Source organism: Hakea prostrata, unplaced genomic scaffold, assembly GCF_041222555.1.
Source record: "Hakea prostrata isolate BN-2017 unplaced genomic scaffold, UWA_Hpros_2 contig_61, whole genome shotgun sequence".
Lineage (NCBI taxonomy): Eukaryota > Viridiplantae > Streptophyta > Magnoliopsida > Proteales > Proteaceae > Hakea > Hakea prostrata.
Genome location: NW_028291180.1, coordinates 12187 through 27203, shown reverse-complemented (window position 1 = coordinate 27203; position 15017 = coordinate 12187). Strand labels below are relative to the sequence as shown.

Sequence of the window (15017 nt, the reverse complement as noted above, 5' to 3'; positions counted from 1 at the left end):
CTGGGCCGGGCTTTAGCAATCCCAAGCCCAGCCCTATATGGTATAATTTGAGCCCATTCCTGGCCCGGCCTTAGTTCAGGGCTAATGACTATTGTCCCTGGCCCTAAGCCCTACAGGGCCAAGCCAAGCCCATTCCCGCCCTAATTGGCCCTAATTGGGCCGGGTCGGGATGGGTTGGCCTTGATTGGCCCTGATTAGCCCTAATTGGCCCTGTCCCTGGCCCTAATTGGCCCTGTCCCTTGCCCTGATTGGCCCTGGCCCTGTCCCTGGCCCTAATTGGCCCTGTCGCTTGCCCTGATTGGCCCTGGCCCTGTCCCTGGCCCTAATTGGCCCTATCCCTTGCCCTGATTGGCCCTAATTGGCCCTGTCCCTGGCCCTGATTGGCCCTGACCCTGATTGGCCTTGTCCCTGGCCCTGATTGACCCTGATTGGTCAAGGCCCTAATTGGCCTTGTCCCTAGCTTTAATTGGCCATATCTTTGGTCGTAAATATCAAATGTACGACATGTAGTAATTAAAATACATATTAAAGTAATCAAATACTTAAATTCCAAACTCAGTTCTGGAAAATAAAATAGTAAAGATGTCAACAAATAATCCAAAACATTCAATATGTATTTAACTATTTATACCCATTTAGATTTTAGAGAAATAGAGAAATCCAAATTTCTAGGGTTTTTTAATTTGTTATTCGATGAAAATTATGGTTATTATATGTAAGCTCGAAGGGAAAAAGAAAAAGATTTATCTCAATTCTCAATTAATTTCTAGCTTTTAAGACAATGGTCAAACTTCATTCCAAATTTCCAATTTGTCTTTCCCCCAAGTTTTTTTTTCTCTCTCTCTCTCTCTCTCTCTCTCTCTCTCTCTCTCTTATTCTGTTTTTTTCTTTGGTTTTTCTCCAGCAGCAAAGAGTTAAAATTATTCATGAAATAGAATAAGTAGAGAGAAGAATTGTAATTAAATTTAAGCATATTTGAAAGTCAATTCAATTACAGAGAATGTCACACAAACTCTTTTTGTAAACTTAGAAACATCAGAGATTCAGAATTCAAAAGGAATCTGATAAATGAAAATTTTATCTTCAAAGTCAAGAACTTAAGCCGTAGGTAGGTATGTTTTCATTCACAACTGTTCAATAAATTGATATCTTTATTCAATACAAAAGAATCATATTCAAAACCTTGTTAACAAGTAAATCGACGATAATTTAGTATTCAACAAAAAAAATAAAGTATTTTTTTCATAGTTAAAGAAAATGATGTTTTAGTTATAAACATAGCTATATGTTTTTAATAAAAAAATTTTGAAATATCACAGTAGATTTGTTAGATATTCATGATGAGAAGTTGGGGTATAGATTTTTTAGATATTAATTCTATATGTAATAGTTTTTATTATTTATAATATATTATCTCGCCTTAGTCAAAAAACAAAATCAATATTTTATTGAACTAAAAATGACTTTGTTGGAAAAATAAAAATTACCTTAAAAATAATATAAAAAGTGAATTTATAGTCTAATATGATCAAAGTGACTAAATGTCAAAATCAAGACTCATATCACTGTTAGTATGAAGATCAGGGTAAAAATCTAGTACTGTAGTACATGATCATCGTCAAATTAATATTTAGATTAGGCCAAAATTAGGGTCAGGATCAGGGCCAAAATCAAATAGATGCTTATTACATTGGTAATGAGGTTATAATTTATTTTTATTAATTTTCTACAAAACATGATCATGTTTCTAAAATTTGACACGTGTCAAGTATCCACCTATATGTATTACAATTAATTCCTCTCCATGTGGGTGGAGGGTCCAAAGTCTTTAGACTCAAATCAGGGCCAGGATCAGGGTCAGGATCAAGGCCAAGATCAGGGCCAAAATCAGGGTCAGGATCAGGGCTAGGATCAGGGCCAAAATCAGGGTCTGGGTAAAGGCCAAAAATCAAGGACGGGCAGGGATGGGCTGGGCGGGCTAGAGAGTAATCCCAGGCCCGCCCTTGGCCCTAGTTCAGGGCCAGAATATTTTGGCCCTAACCCGCCCTTAGGGCCAAAATCTTTAGCCCAAGCCCTATTCGGGCTTAGGGCGGGTCAGGGCCGCCAGGGCCAAACTTGCACCCCTAATTGTATATACAAGCTTGTAAAAGACTGAGGATTGATAACATCGTTGGAGGACAGAGCACAAAAGTTTGTATACATTGATAGAAATTTTGGGATCAGACTAACGGGCAACATCATTAAGCATAGCTCACTCCATTATTGCTTGAAGCTTCGGCTAACCTGTATTTATCTTTTTCATTATTTCCCAAACTGTTAACACATGAATGAATGAAGAAAATTGAGATCTGAGTCCTAGTTCATGAGCACTCATGACACTAACCCATTGGAAAGTGAAAAACATTGAACCGAAAAAAGGTTGATGCGAACACAATTCTCTCTTGCCTGCAAGAGGGTGCTGCCCTGTGCTTCTCTTTATTGTGATTGCATGATGTAGCAATGTTAATTTGGAATGATCGTGTGGAATTTAAATGAGAAGAACAGAGTTGAACCCAACTTGAATAAAAGCACTTGTGTAGAACTAAGAAATTGTTTCAAAGCAGGAATTTTCAAACCCCACAACAAAATACCAATAAGAAAAAGCTGAGATGACAAAAGTCTGTAACTCCGGTCTGCAGTAGCAGCGAAGACAAAGACTATCAAAATTCAAGATACGTAAAAGCTGGAATCAGATAATCATGCAGCTTCAGATCTTCGTGTGAAAATCCTCATTGAAAGACAGGAGAAAATGTGACAGAAAAGCCAAACTCACAAACCACAAGCAGAAGAAAATAAGCATTAAAATTATGTTTTGATCGAGACCTCAGGGGGAGAAACAAAACTGAATTGAAGAGAACAATTTTGACAATCTGATTTGATTACCTTCTGGAATGGAAACCCTCTGGGACCAGATGCCATGTTCCCTCTTGCAGTCTCCCCCGTATAACATACTGTCAAAACACTTCACCCACAGCTTAAGTAGAAATACCAAAAGGAATCAAGACCCTAAAAATATCTCAATAGAAGTGTATTCCTCTTCGGATTGTCCTCTTCATTCTCTATTTTATTCTGAACCTTGTTGTTGTTGGTTAGGAAAAAAGCTGATCTAAAACACTCTCACTTCAGCATAAGTGGTTAGGTACAACTGGGGTTATCTTAAATTAAGTGGAAGAACTAACCATGCACAGGCAGCAAAACTACCAACAGGAAGCTTTAACTAAGTCACCAATCAACACAAGATACTATGGTAACATGCTAAACAAAGAGAATGCACCAACTTACAGCAAAAATTCATTTTGTGAACTGGATTATATATCTTACTCTGAAGACTGATATATATGTCAGTCCTTTTCTAAGAATGGATTACAAGAACCAGCAAAAACATACCCATATAGAGAAGTATCAAAACCACATACAAAAATTGATGACTTTACATAATGAAGGATCTCACTGATACATCTGAATGCACATGCAATAAAGTTTCAGCAGTAACAGGATATGATGAAGGATAACAAATTGGCATCTGCACACTGCTAACAGATATAAAGGGTCAATGCTTGAATTGATCCAGATTTTGCAACGGCAAGCATTGGATTCTGGAACAAGGCATCGTAATCATTCAAACTCATTTATGACTTCCATAGGCTTATCACCAAAAATTCAACAAAGAATTGATAGATGTAAGCGACAGATTCATGTCACCTATTACCATCTACAGTTGTGTTTTCTTTAATCGTATAATATAAAGCGCCTTCTTTTACCTACAAAAAAAAATGTTCCATGGAGAAGAGCTGAACCCCACATATAATGGATCAGGGCTTTGATTGGTCTAGTCTGACCACAAGAGTGAGCATTGGATTCTGGAACATAGTTCCTCTTGTAGTTGGGTTTGTTATAAGTGTTCTATTTGTGGTGTTTCCTTCTAAGAGAAAAGGTATTGGGTATCCATTCTTTAAATCATTATTCTGACAATGTTTTAGGGCTTTCCTTGAATCTTCCATATGCGTTAAAAGTAGCCCCAGCACTTTCCTCGCAAGTTCCACCTGCCAGTCTTGCAGGTTCCGTTGAATCTCAGGTCTCAACCACCTTTTTTGAGTATTAAAAGTAATTTGAGATTTTCCCCCTACCTTGTGCACAGCAACAGACGAGAAAAAGAAGAAGAGATCGAGATCCAGAACCAACCAACTGCTGCAAATTTTAAGCATATATGGCTTCATCATCATCATCTATCTCTTCTACTGGATCCGGAAGGCCTTCTTCTTATGATGTGTTTATCAATTTTAGAGGTTCAGATACTCGCAGAAACTTTGTCTTTCTACTTCACAAAGAGCTAAAACAACATGGGATCCATGCCTTCAAAGACAGCCAAGAACTCCGTGAAGGAGAAGAGATTTGTCCCTCGCTTTTGAGAGCAATCCGTGGGTCTAAAATCTTCATTCCCGTCTTCTCTGAGAACTACGCAGAGAGCAAATATTGCCTCATGGAACTTGCTGAGATGTGGGAGTGCCGTTTATCTGAAGGTCGGACCATTCTTCCAGTATTCATTGGTGTAGAACCCCGGGATGTTAAAAATCAGACCGGAAGTTTTAAGGGACCATTTGAGGAGCACCAGAGGAAGTACGACTCTGCTCAAGTGGAGAAGTGGAAAATTGCTTTGAAGGAGGTGGGGAAACTCAAGGGGTGGCCTCTCAAGGGTGACGCAGATAGTGAGTATGTCTTAATTACTTCTCTGTAATAGGTTAAACTTATGTTTATCAGAAACATAAATATATATTTGGTTTGATTTATCAAAATATTTTGCATATAATCACTTTAGATTAACACACTTTATCCCTAATCTTTTCAACTTTTTCCTTCTTCATCAAAAGTCATGTAATCTATTACTATGTTTACTAAAGATCATTTCCTCATTCATGCTTATTTAGTGAATTACCTTTCTCCGTGAAAAATTGCAGGGATCAGTCTGATCTAATTGATTTAATTTTTCAAGGGGTTTTGGAAGAACTAAGTAGCAGCACCCACTTGGATGAATGTGAATATCTTATTGGAATAGATTCACACATAAATGCATTGCATTCTTTACTAGATGTTGGTTCCAACGATGTACGGTTTGTGGCAATATGTGGGATGGGTGGGCTTGGAAAGACCACCATTGCCAAGGCTATGTATAATAACATCTTCAGAAAGTTCAGTGGAAGTAGTTTTCTTGCAAACGTTAGAGAAGAAGCATCACAAGGAGATCAAGGTTTGGTTTGCTTACAAAATCAGATTCTCAAAGATATTTGCAAAGGGGTCCATGAGATAAGCATGGTTTCTCGAGGATCAAAGATTATAAAAGACAGACTTCATAAAACAAAAGTTCTTATTATTCTTGATGATGTGGATGATCATAAACAACTTGATGCACTAGCTGATAGAGTCAATTGGTTTGGTGATGGAAGCAGGGTCCTTATAACTACAAGAGATGAAGGAAGTCTGAATACACGTACATTTATCCAAATCTACAACCCTGAAGTAATGGATTTCGAAAATTCTCTTCAACTCTTTAGGTTCCATGCCTTCTCAAAAAATGAACCTCCCGAAAAATATAACAAGCTTTCACACGAAATTGTCCAGTATGCTGATGGGTTACCTCTAACTCTAGAGGTGTTGGGTTCTTTTTTATTTCGTAATGAGGAAATAGAAGAGTGGGAAGATACATTACGAGCATTGAAGGATATTGATGAAAAGGTCCCTGGAATGTCAATAGAAAGCTATGATGACAAGGTTTTTGAGAAATTAAAGATAAGTTACGATAAATTAAGTGATTGTGCAAAAATTGTATTTCTTGACATTGCATGCAATCTTGCTGGATGGGAAGTAGAACTAGTAATTTCTATACGGGAAGCCTGTGGATTGCAGCCAAGACTTGCAATAAAAGAACTTGCTCGAAAACACCTCATTAAGATTGTGGGGACTAGATTGGCAATGCATGATCAACTCCGATACATGGGAAGGAGAATTGTTTCCAAAGACAGTGATGGGGACCTCTCCAAATTTAGTAGATTGTGGAGTTATGATGTGATCAAGCAACTATTAAAAGAAGACATGGTAAGAAACATTGTTTTTCGTTCTTTATTCTGGCTCTAAGCCCTTTACACCCTTTTTTTTTTTTTTTTTTTTTTGGTTTATTCGGTTCCCATATGCTTTTATCAAAATTTTCTCAACTTGGAATTAATACTATTTCTTTTCTTTGATACAGGGAACTAGTATGGTTGAAGGTATTAAAGTTAATTCAAAGTTTGCCAATGATCTAAGTTGGAATGATTTTGCAAAGATGACCCAGTTAAGATTTCTCGACCTTAATTTCATGAAGCCAATCAATGGTGACTTATTGTCCCTTCCTTCTAAGTTAAGATGGTTGAGTTGGTACGGTTGTCCTTCGAAAATTCTACCAGCCAATTTTTATCACAAGGAAATAGTTCATCTTCAATTATTAGGTGGTGATATTAAAAAAGCTTGGAATGATATACCCAGAAATGAAAATCAGGTATAGTACTGCAATTATCTCTCTCTCACACATTTTATTTTATTTTCAATTTCTAATTTTATTTTTTTATTTTTTGAATTTTATTGTTTGACAGCGGTTCCAAAAGTTGAAGGTTCTTATCATGTCTGGATGTTATAAACTCTCTTGCTCTCCCAACTTCTTTGCTTGGTTTCCCTGCTTAGAAATATTGAATCTTAGAAGCTGCTCGCGTCTTCAGGAACTCCCAGATAGTATTTGTCAAATGACTTCTCTCAAAAAGCTAATTCTCTGTGGCTGTTTGTCAATCAAAAAGTTACCAACACGCATAGCTGATCTGAAATACTTGGTTGAGCTTTCGGTAAGGGGTACAAGAATTGAAGAATTGCCCGATGGAGTTGGGCAGTTAGAGAAGCTTAAGGAATTAGACGCCTATTTTTGTAGTTATCTAGGGAAGCTACCGACATCTATGAGTAGAATGAGGAGTTTGCTTCGCTTAAACCTGGATTGCCCTCTAGTTTTAAATTTTCCGGATGACTTTTCAAAGCTCTCAAGCTTAGACGTGCTAAGAATTTCCGAATTTGACAAATTTGCAGAGTTACCAAATCTGTCAAGCCTGAAGAGATTGAGAGTTTTAGAGATCAGAAAAAATAAAAACTTGAAAGTAATTCATGGTCTCCACGAACTTGAGTTCTTGGAAGAGTTGAGTGTGTCTGGTAATAGAAAATTGACCGAGTTATCTGGTTTGTCACACCTAAAAAGACTCAGAACTTTAGCAATCTACTGGTGTGAAGAACTGAAGAACATTCACGGCCTCGAGGAGTTGGAATTGCTGGAAGAGTTGACTGTGCACTATTGTTGCAAATTGACAGAGTTCCCAAATTTGTCAGCACTGAAAAGACTCAAAGTTGTAAAAATCACCGACAATGAAGACCTAGAGGAAATTCACAGCATCGAAGGATTAGAATCACTGCAACGGCTAATCGTAGATGGTTGTCACAAATTAACAGACACAACTAGGAAATTACATGGACAGGTCTCTTATCTTTTTTCTCTTCGTTTCTTTCTGTGATTGACAAATCTTAATTTCTTCTTTTTTAATTTACCCCCTTCAGTCTTTCTTTATGCAGGGAAGGTACCTGCTTGATCATTTCAGCCAAGATGAGGTAAGCAGCTCAATTGCTATTGATCATGGTTCAGTACCAATTCTGTGTGTTGATATACCTAGAAATGAAAATCAGGTATAGTACTGCAATTATCTCTCTCTCACACATTTTATTTTATTTTCAATTTCTAATTTTATTTTTTTATTTTTTGACTTTTATTGTTTGACAGCGGTTCCAAAAGTTGAAGGTTCTTATCATGTCTGGATGTTATAAACTCTCTTGCTCTCCCAACTTCTTTGCTTGGTTTCCCTGCTTAGAAATATTGGATCTTACAGCGTGCAGATCTGTTCAGGAACTCCCAGATAGTATTTGTCAAATGACTTCTCTCAAAAGGCTAATTCTCTGTGGCTGTTTGTCAATCAAAAAGTTACCAACACGCATAGCTGATCTGAAATACTTGGTTGAGCTTTCGGTAGAGGGTACAAGAATTGAAGAATTGCCAGATGGAGTTGGGCAGTTAGAGAAGCTTGAGGAATTAGACGCCCATTCTTGTAGTTATCTAGGGAAGCTACCGACATCTATGGGTAGAATGAGGAGTTTGCTTCGCTTATACCTGCATTGCCCTCTGGTTTTAAATTTTCCGGATGACTTTTCAAAGCTCTCAAGCTTAGAAGTGCTAAGAATTTCCAGCTTTGACAAATTTACAGAGTTACCAAATCTGTCAAGCCTGAAGAGATTGAGAGTTTTAGAGATCAGAAAAAATAAAAACTTGAAAGTAATTCATGGTCTCCACGAACTTGAGTTCTTGGAAGAGTTGATTGTGTCTGATAATAGAAAATTGACCGAGTTATCTGGTTTGTCACACCTAAAAAGACTCAGAACTTTAGCAATCTACTGGTGTGAAGAACTGAAGAACATTCACGGCCTCGAGGAGTTGGAATTGCTGAAAAAGTTGACTGTGCACTATTGTTGCAAATTGACAGAGTTCCCAAATTTGTCAGCACTGAAAAGACTCAAAGTTGTAAAAATCACCAAAAATGAAAACCTAGAGGCAATTCACGGCATCGAAGGATTAGAATCATTGCAATGGCTAAACGTAGATGGTTGTCACAAATTAACAGACACAACCAGGAAATTACATGGACAGGTCTTTTATCTTTTTCGTCTTCGTTTCTTTCTGTGATTGACAAATCTTAATTTCTTCTTTTTTAATTTACCCCCTTCAGTCTTTCTTTATGCAGGGAAGGTACCTGCTTGATCATTTCAGCCAAGATGAGGTAAGTAGCTCAATTGCTATTGATCATGGTTCAGTACCAATTCTGTGTGTTGTTTTCGCATGGGGACCTACAGCGCCGGAAGGAATGAAGGGTACATCAAATGTTAAATTTGGAATCCGATCTTCTATTTGTGTCAGAGGAAAGGAGATTGACTGTAGCTGTTCGATCAAAACTCGTGTTAAGATCAATTCTCAAGAAGCAATCTACCTACACCATTTCAATGTTAATGGGTTGTTCTTCCAAACCAAAGCTGCTATCGAGAAATTAACTGTGCATGATGTGCGACCATGCTGTAGTCTTATCCACGTGAAATTTTGGAAGGTGTTCTCAGAAAACAAGGAATCGTTCCTGCAGATACCTAACAAACAATCCAGTGCTAAGTTGGTTGCAGATTTCTTCGAATGGTCAGACACTAAAGGGGATGAAGAGGACACCGATGAGGACACTGATGGGGATGAAGAGGACATTGATGCGGATGTAGAGGACATTGATGGGGACGATGAGGACACCGATGAGGACACTGATGCGGACGAAGAGGACATTGATGGGGACGAAGAGGACACCGATGAGGACACTGATGGGGATGAAGAGGACAGTGATGGGGACGAAGAGGACATTGATGGGGACGAAGAGGAGATGCTGCAGGAAAGTAAGAAATCTCTTATCCATTATGATGATGAAGAAACAGCTGGTCCCTCTCTAACCCAAGTTCAACAACCATAATGGAAGGATTCGATTCAAATAACGGATTTAATCTGCAGAAAATGCTGAGCCAGCAACCAAATATTGAAGAAGCAGTGAATAAGAAGAGAAAACTTATATAGTTCTTCATATGGTGTGAATAGAAATACTACCTAGAAATACCAGACTTGATTCCTCTGCTTTTGGACATTGTAAATAGGGGTCCATATGCGTTTTATTATGTTGATACTACTACCAGTACCAATGCAATTATGGTTTTTATTCTGGCTGATCAAAAATAAATATGAAAACATACATGTGATTTTGAACTTTAACCAGGCTGCAGGTTCAAGTCAATTCAAGTAAAGAAAATCAGGTAGGTATTCTAAGAGAGCTTGCTTATCAGCGATCCAAGACCCAGGAGCACTGGTGTGAAGATCCTAAGTACTGAGAAATTAAAAACAGAGGGCATTACCATTAAAATCCAAGCATCTGCAGTGGATGGAGCTAAGCAGGGAAAGCATTGAACTAAGATGTAAGTAGCAGATACAGATACTAATACTTGTTTAGAGTCTCTAGAGTCTTTAGACTTTTGGTACCGTAATCATTATGTACCAGCAGAGTCTCTAGAGTCTTTATACCCATCCAAGAACACCATACCAAGAAACTAAATTTTATTAGTGTCAGAGACATAGTTGTCAAAGGCAATGCCTTGGAGTCCTGGCGCTCGTAGAGGACCTGAGGCGAGTATTGCCTCAGTTGGAGTCCATAAGGCGGTCGTCTTGGGCTCTAAAGCGTCGCCGAGTTGTCGCCTCACACGCCTCAAGCGCATTGGACCCCTAGGCGACCACCTTTGCAGATTTTAAAAACCACAACTTTTTTAATTCCAAATCAAAGGCCGAAAATGAATTGGAAATTAGATTCCAATTGGGAATCAACTAATGGTTGAATGCTTATGTAAGTTTTACATGAGATCATTTGTTACATTAAGTCATTAACCCAACAAAAAAAAAGAAGGGAAAAGCTAAGAATTAAACTCGACTCAGTCGAGTGAAATCCCCAAATATCGAGCCCTAAGCCCCTAACGTCTCTCTTCCTCTCTGCCGCTCCCTCTGCTACTCTCTTCCTCTCGATCGACGACAACACCGGCGACAGCCAGAGACACCGGCGACAACCAGCGACACCTTCCTTCTTACTTTTTTTTTCCTCGTACAAAAACCACCATACTTGCAGGCATAGTACTGTGTGTCGGCGATAAATCAAGGTGTCACTGGGGGGCGACACGAAACCCGCTAGCGATACGATTTTTTCTAAAAATCGACGAGAAATCGTCGAAAAATCGCAATATATCGGCAAAAAGTCGATATATCACGATAAATTCTCAAAATATCGAATAAATTTAAAATTCAAAATTTGAAAATCTCGCATTAAATACTCTCTCTCTCTCTCTCTCATTTAAAAATATTAAAATATCTTTGTGACCTGCAATCTTTCGATTTCTTTCCTTTCTCTTTCTCTGCAGAAACGGAAACCATGGCGGACTCAATTTCTTTCCTTTCTCTTCTATTTCTTTCCTTTCTCTTTCACTGCAGAAACGGAAACCATGGCGGACTCTGCGACCATCAATCTCTTCTATTTCTTTCCTTTCTCTTTATCTACAGAAACGGAAATCATGGCGGACTCTGCGACCAGCGATCTCTTCTATTTCTTTCCTTTCTCTTTTTCTGCAGAACAGAAGCCGACGGAAACCATGGCATCTCTCTCTCATGACTCTTTCCCGCTCTCTTTTCTCTGATCGCTCTCAATCTCTCCCACACCGCTGCAGATCTCATCATCGATTTGGTTTGATTTTTTTCTCAAAAAATCGACCGAAATGTCGCCTGTAATCGTTGTGTCGCCTGTGTCGCGGGGCACCGACACGGCAACACTGGCGACATTTCGGTCAATGCTTGCAAGCTTGCAGCTGCAGAAACCTCCGACGGCAGCATCTCAAGCAAAGGTGAATGTTGTCACTCACTTTCTTCTACTTTATTTTTTTTCCCTAAAAAGTCTGGCACAAAATTACAAACAAGCTTGCAGCGACCAAGTTGCAGCAGCGGCAAAATCCGACAGTTTTTTGAATTGTCTCAGGCAAAGGTTAGGATGCTTCTTTGCTCTTCTGCTTTTCTTCTTCTTCTCTATTAAGTATTAACTATTAACAGATTTTGTTAACGCTAATAATCACTAAATCAGTAAACTCCGGTGATTTTGTTCACCATCTCAGGCGACGCTATGTCGCCGGCGTGCCTTTTTTCTGTACTTAACAATGTTATAACTTGTTAGTATAACCAAGACCAACTAATATTAGCTTAATAGCTTCTAGCCTACTGATTATTGTTGTTTATTAGCTTCAGTATATTTTTTTCTATAGTTTTTGCTGAAAGTCAACAAAAAAAAAAAAAAAAAACTGTGTGCTGAAGAACTAATTTTTTCATAATTTTTCTGATTTTTTAGAATAGAAGCTTGATTATCAATTTATCATCAAGTGAGATGATTAGATGAATGCATAGGATTTTTATTGTGGTGTGGTATGGTGCAAAATTTAAATTATATGGTATCATTATCAATTTTATTATTGTTTTTAATTTTGGCTGATTATATGTGTATGTTTCATGTTTTTTATTGTAGATATTTACTAGTTATTTTACAATGACCTCAAGGCCCTTAATGAACCCCGGGATGTTAGAAATCAGACCCACTACAACAAAAAGCGCATATAAGCGCCGAATTTTCTGCAGTAAAATGTAAAGAAATCCGTAGTAATAGCCTATAGCTACGGATTACATGTGGTTTACTATCTGTCGCAACAGGCTCCGTCGCAAACGCAGTAGCTACACATAAAATACTGCATGTACAAGGTTGTCTATAGCCATGGTTTTTTAGTTACGCCTATTTCTGATTGTTAGTTGCAGATGTTTCCACATTCAACTTCTAGCTATACAAATTAAAGCGACAGATATTTTTGCGGTTATATATCATCTCGCTACGGAAAATATAACTGCAAATGTTTCCACTGCTACCCTATAACTACGAAAAATATAACCGTAGATGTTTCCGCATCTAACGTCTACCCACACATATTGTAGCGACAGATAATTCCACGGTTATATATCATCTAGTGCCGGAAAGTATACCTACAGGTGTTACCATGGCTACCCTATACCTATGAAAACTATAAGTATGGATGTTCTGCGGCTAACTTATAACTACACATATTGTAACGCCAGATGTTTCTTTGGGTATATATCTTTTAGCTACGGATATTTTTGCATCTTACTTCTTGGTATACACTCCTTCATCATGAGCTATGTGTACTCTGCATAACTAAAACAAATAATTTTTCATATAGCGCTTAGCCTACTTGTCCCTTCTTTTTCTTTTTTAGGTAATCAACCTACTTGTATTTTAATCCATATATTGTTGCAACTATGAATTATTTGTCACCCCATAATTACTTAGTAATTTTTGCCATTTATCTTCAAATTGTTTTTCCTCCTCATATTGAAATTTGCAGCTTTTAAAATCCCCAAAAAAGTGTGAACCATCCTTCATTAAATTACCCAAATGCTTAATGCCATTTTGCAATATATGTCATACACATAGCTCATCCCACGTCTTAGGCCACACCTTCTTTGACACTTTCGTTATAGTAGCATCTTGATTTGTAAAAATGGTAATATGTTTTTTTTCATCTGTATGCTTTGTGAATACTTCAAGTAATCATATAAATGATTCAACTACTGTCTCATCATATAGAAATACAATTCCAAATAATAGTTTCTCTATGATGAGTAAACCCAACAAATATCCCAAAAAGCCTATACTGTTTGTTTGTGTAGAATATGGTGTAAAAACTAACAACATTACTAAATAGTGCATAATCAATCAATTTCAGATCACCAAAAAACTATTAGCTATGTGCTCACCACTATCAATTGCATTGAATATGTGAAAGAAGGATTTATCTTACATTGGCTTTCAAAATACATCAACAAGCTCCCTGCATCAGTATAAGATAGTGAAATTTGTCTTTTAGTTTAAAGGTGGTTCTTATGATCCATAGGAATGTATTCAATGTTCTCCTTCCCACCTACTTGCCTAGCTATATACTCATACATTCAAGGGCGGACCCAGGATGGAATATTGGGGGGGGGGGGAAGAATGAAAGCCAGATAACCTTCCAGTTGAAGAAGCACTAACGTTTTTACCACGTATATTTTGTGGGACCCACATATATTTGAAAAAATGGTAAATTATTGATAATGATTTTTTTTTGACAAAATATAGGTAAAATTAAAGCAACAATATAAAAAAAATATACACATGACTTCAACCCTAAAAAGCTAGATGCAAGCAAAAATTTTCTTTGGTAAGAGATGTAAACCAAATTTTATATTTTTTTTGTGTAAGGGATGCAAACCAATGATAGTTAGTTAATAAACATTTTATTCATAATACAAAATCAAATAACAAAAATTGCAAAAGAAATAAAGAAACATATAATATAAAATCAAATAAAAAAATAACAAAAAAAAAAAAGAAAAAAGAAAAAAGAAAAGGAGTAACGATAAATAAATTGAGAAATAGAAAGAGTATTTAATTGTAGAATAGATCTTTTTTTCAAATTTTCTTAACCCACGCTTATAGAAAGGGAAGATAATAAATATGAAGAAAAGAGGAGAGAGGAGAGAGGAGAATAAATAGGGATTGAAGAGTTAGTTTCTAATTAGGAATGATATTTTGACTTTTGAAAACCTAATAAAATTTATTTTCAAAATTTTCCTTTAACCCACGTTTATAGAAACAGAAGAGAATAAATAAGAAGAAAAGATGAGAGAAAAGAGAGGGGAGAATAAATAGGGATTGAGGAATTAGTTTTTAATCAGGAATGACATTTATATACATCATTTTACCTTTAAAGATTGTTCTCGATATTGGGGGGGCCAAACAATGACATTTCACATGTCGAAAGAGAAAAAACTAACAAAATTAAGGAATTAAGAGAATTTATATAAAAATTTAAAAAATCCGGGGGGCCTCCACCCCTGCATACATTGATCTAGTTCTAATCCTCGAATTTTCAACCAAATCAATTTTATATATATTTATGTTTGAAAATTTCCACTCTAGATGCATCATGTGAGTAGTATTTGGAAGATAAAATTCATGATCATGTTCTTTAACAAAACTGCGACATTCAAATTTTCTATTATCTAACAAATATATGGATGTTCATGCCAAGCAATTTGTTCTTGTCTCAGCTCACAAGTTAATTACTTGCATAAATGTGTGTCTTATCTTTTAATCTAACATTGGATTTACAACATACAAATCTTCATGAAGTTATGTGCGATTTGTCTTTCCTGCTCT

General features: G+C 37.0%; 1 protein-coding gene and 1 non-coding gene across 4 annotated transcripts; one reads left to right on the top strand and one right to left on the bottom strand.

Moving 5' to 3' along the window:
* Positions 1-2212: 2212 nt before the first annotated feature.
* Positions 2213-2313, bottom strand: LOC148999036 (small nucleolar RNA Z122). Its single transcript, XR_016171054.1, has one exon. It is a non-coding gene; the product is annotated as a small nucleolar RNA Z122 (small nucleolar RNA).
* Positions 2314-3993: 1680 nt separating this feature from the next.
* On the top strand, positions 3994-10148 carry LOC148999035 (uncharacterized). Of its 3 annotated transcripts, XM_089141515.1 has the most exons (8): positions 3996-4749; positions 4995-6129; positions 6281-6568; positions 6663-7580; positions 7675-7785; positions 7880-8797; positions 8892-8927; positions 9065-9177. In XM_089141515.1, exons 1-8 carry the CDS (start codon positions 4247-4249, stop codon positions 9077-9079), a joined length of 3924 nt encoding a protein of 1307 aa, XP_088997641.1. In that variant the 5' UTR covers positions 3996-4246; the 3' UTR covers positions 9080-9177. The 3 variants fall into 3 exon arrangements, with proteins under 3 accessions (XP_088997640.1, XP_088997638.1, XP_088997641.1); XM_089141514.1 differs by having other exon boundaries at positions 3994-4749; positions 8892-10148; XM_089141512.1 differs by having other exon boundaries at positions 3994-4749; positions 8877-10148.
* Positions 10149-15017: the final 4869 nt, after the last annotated feature.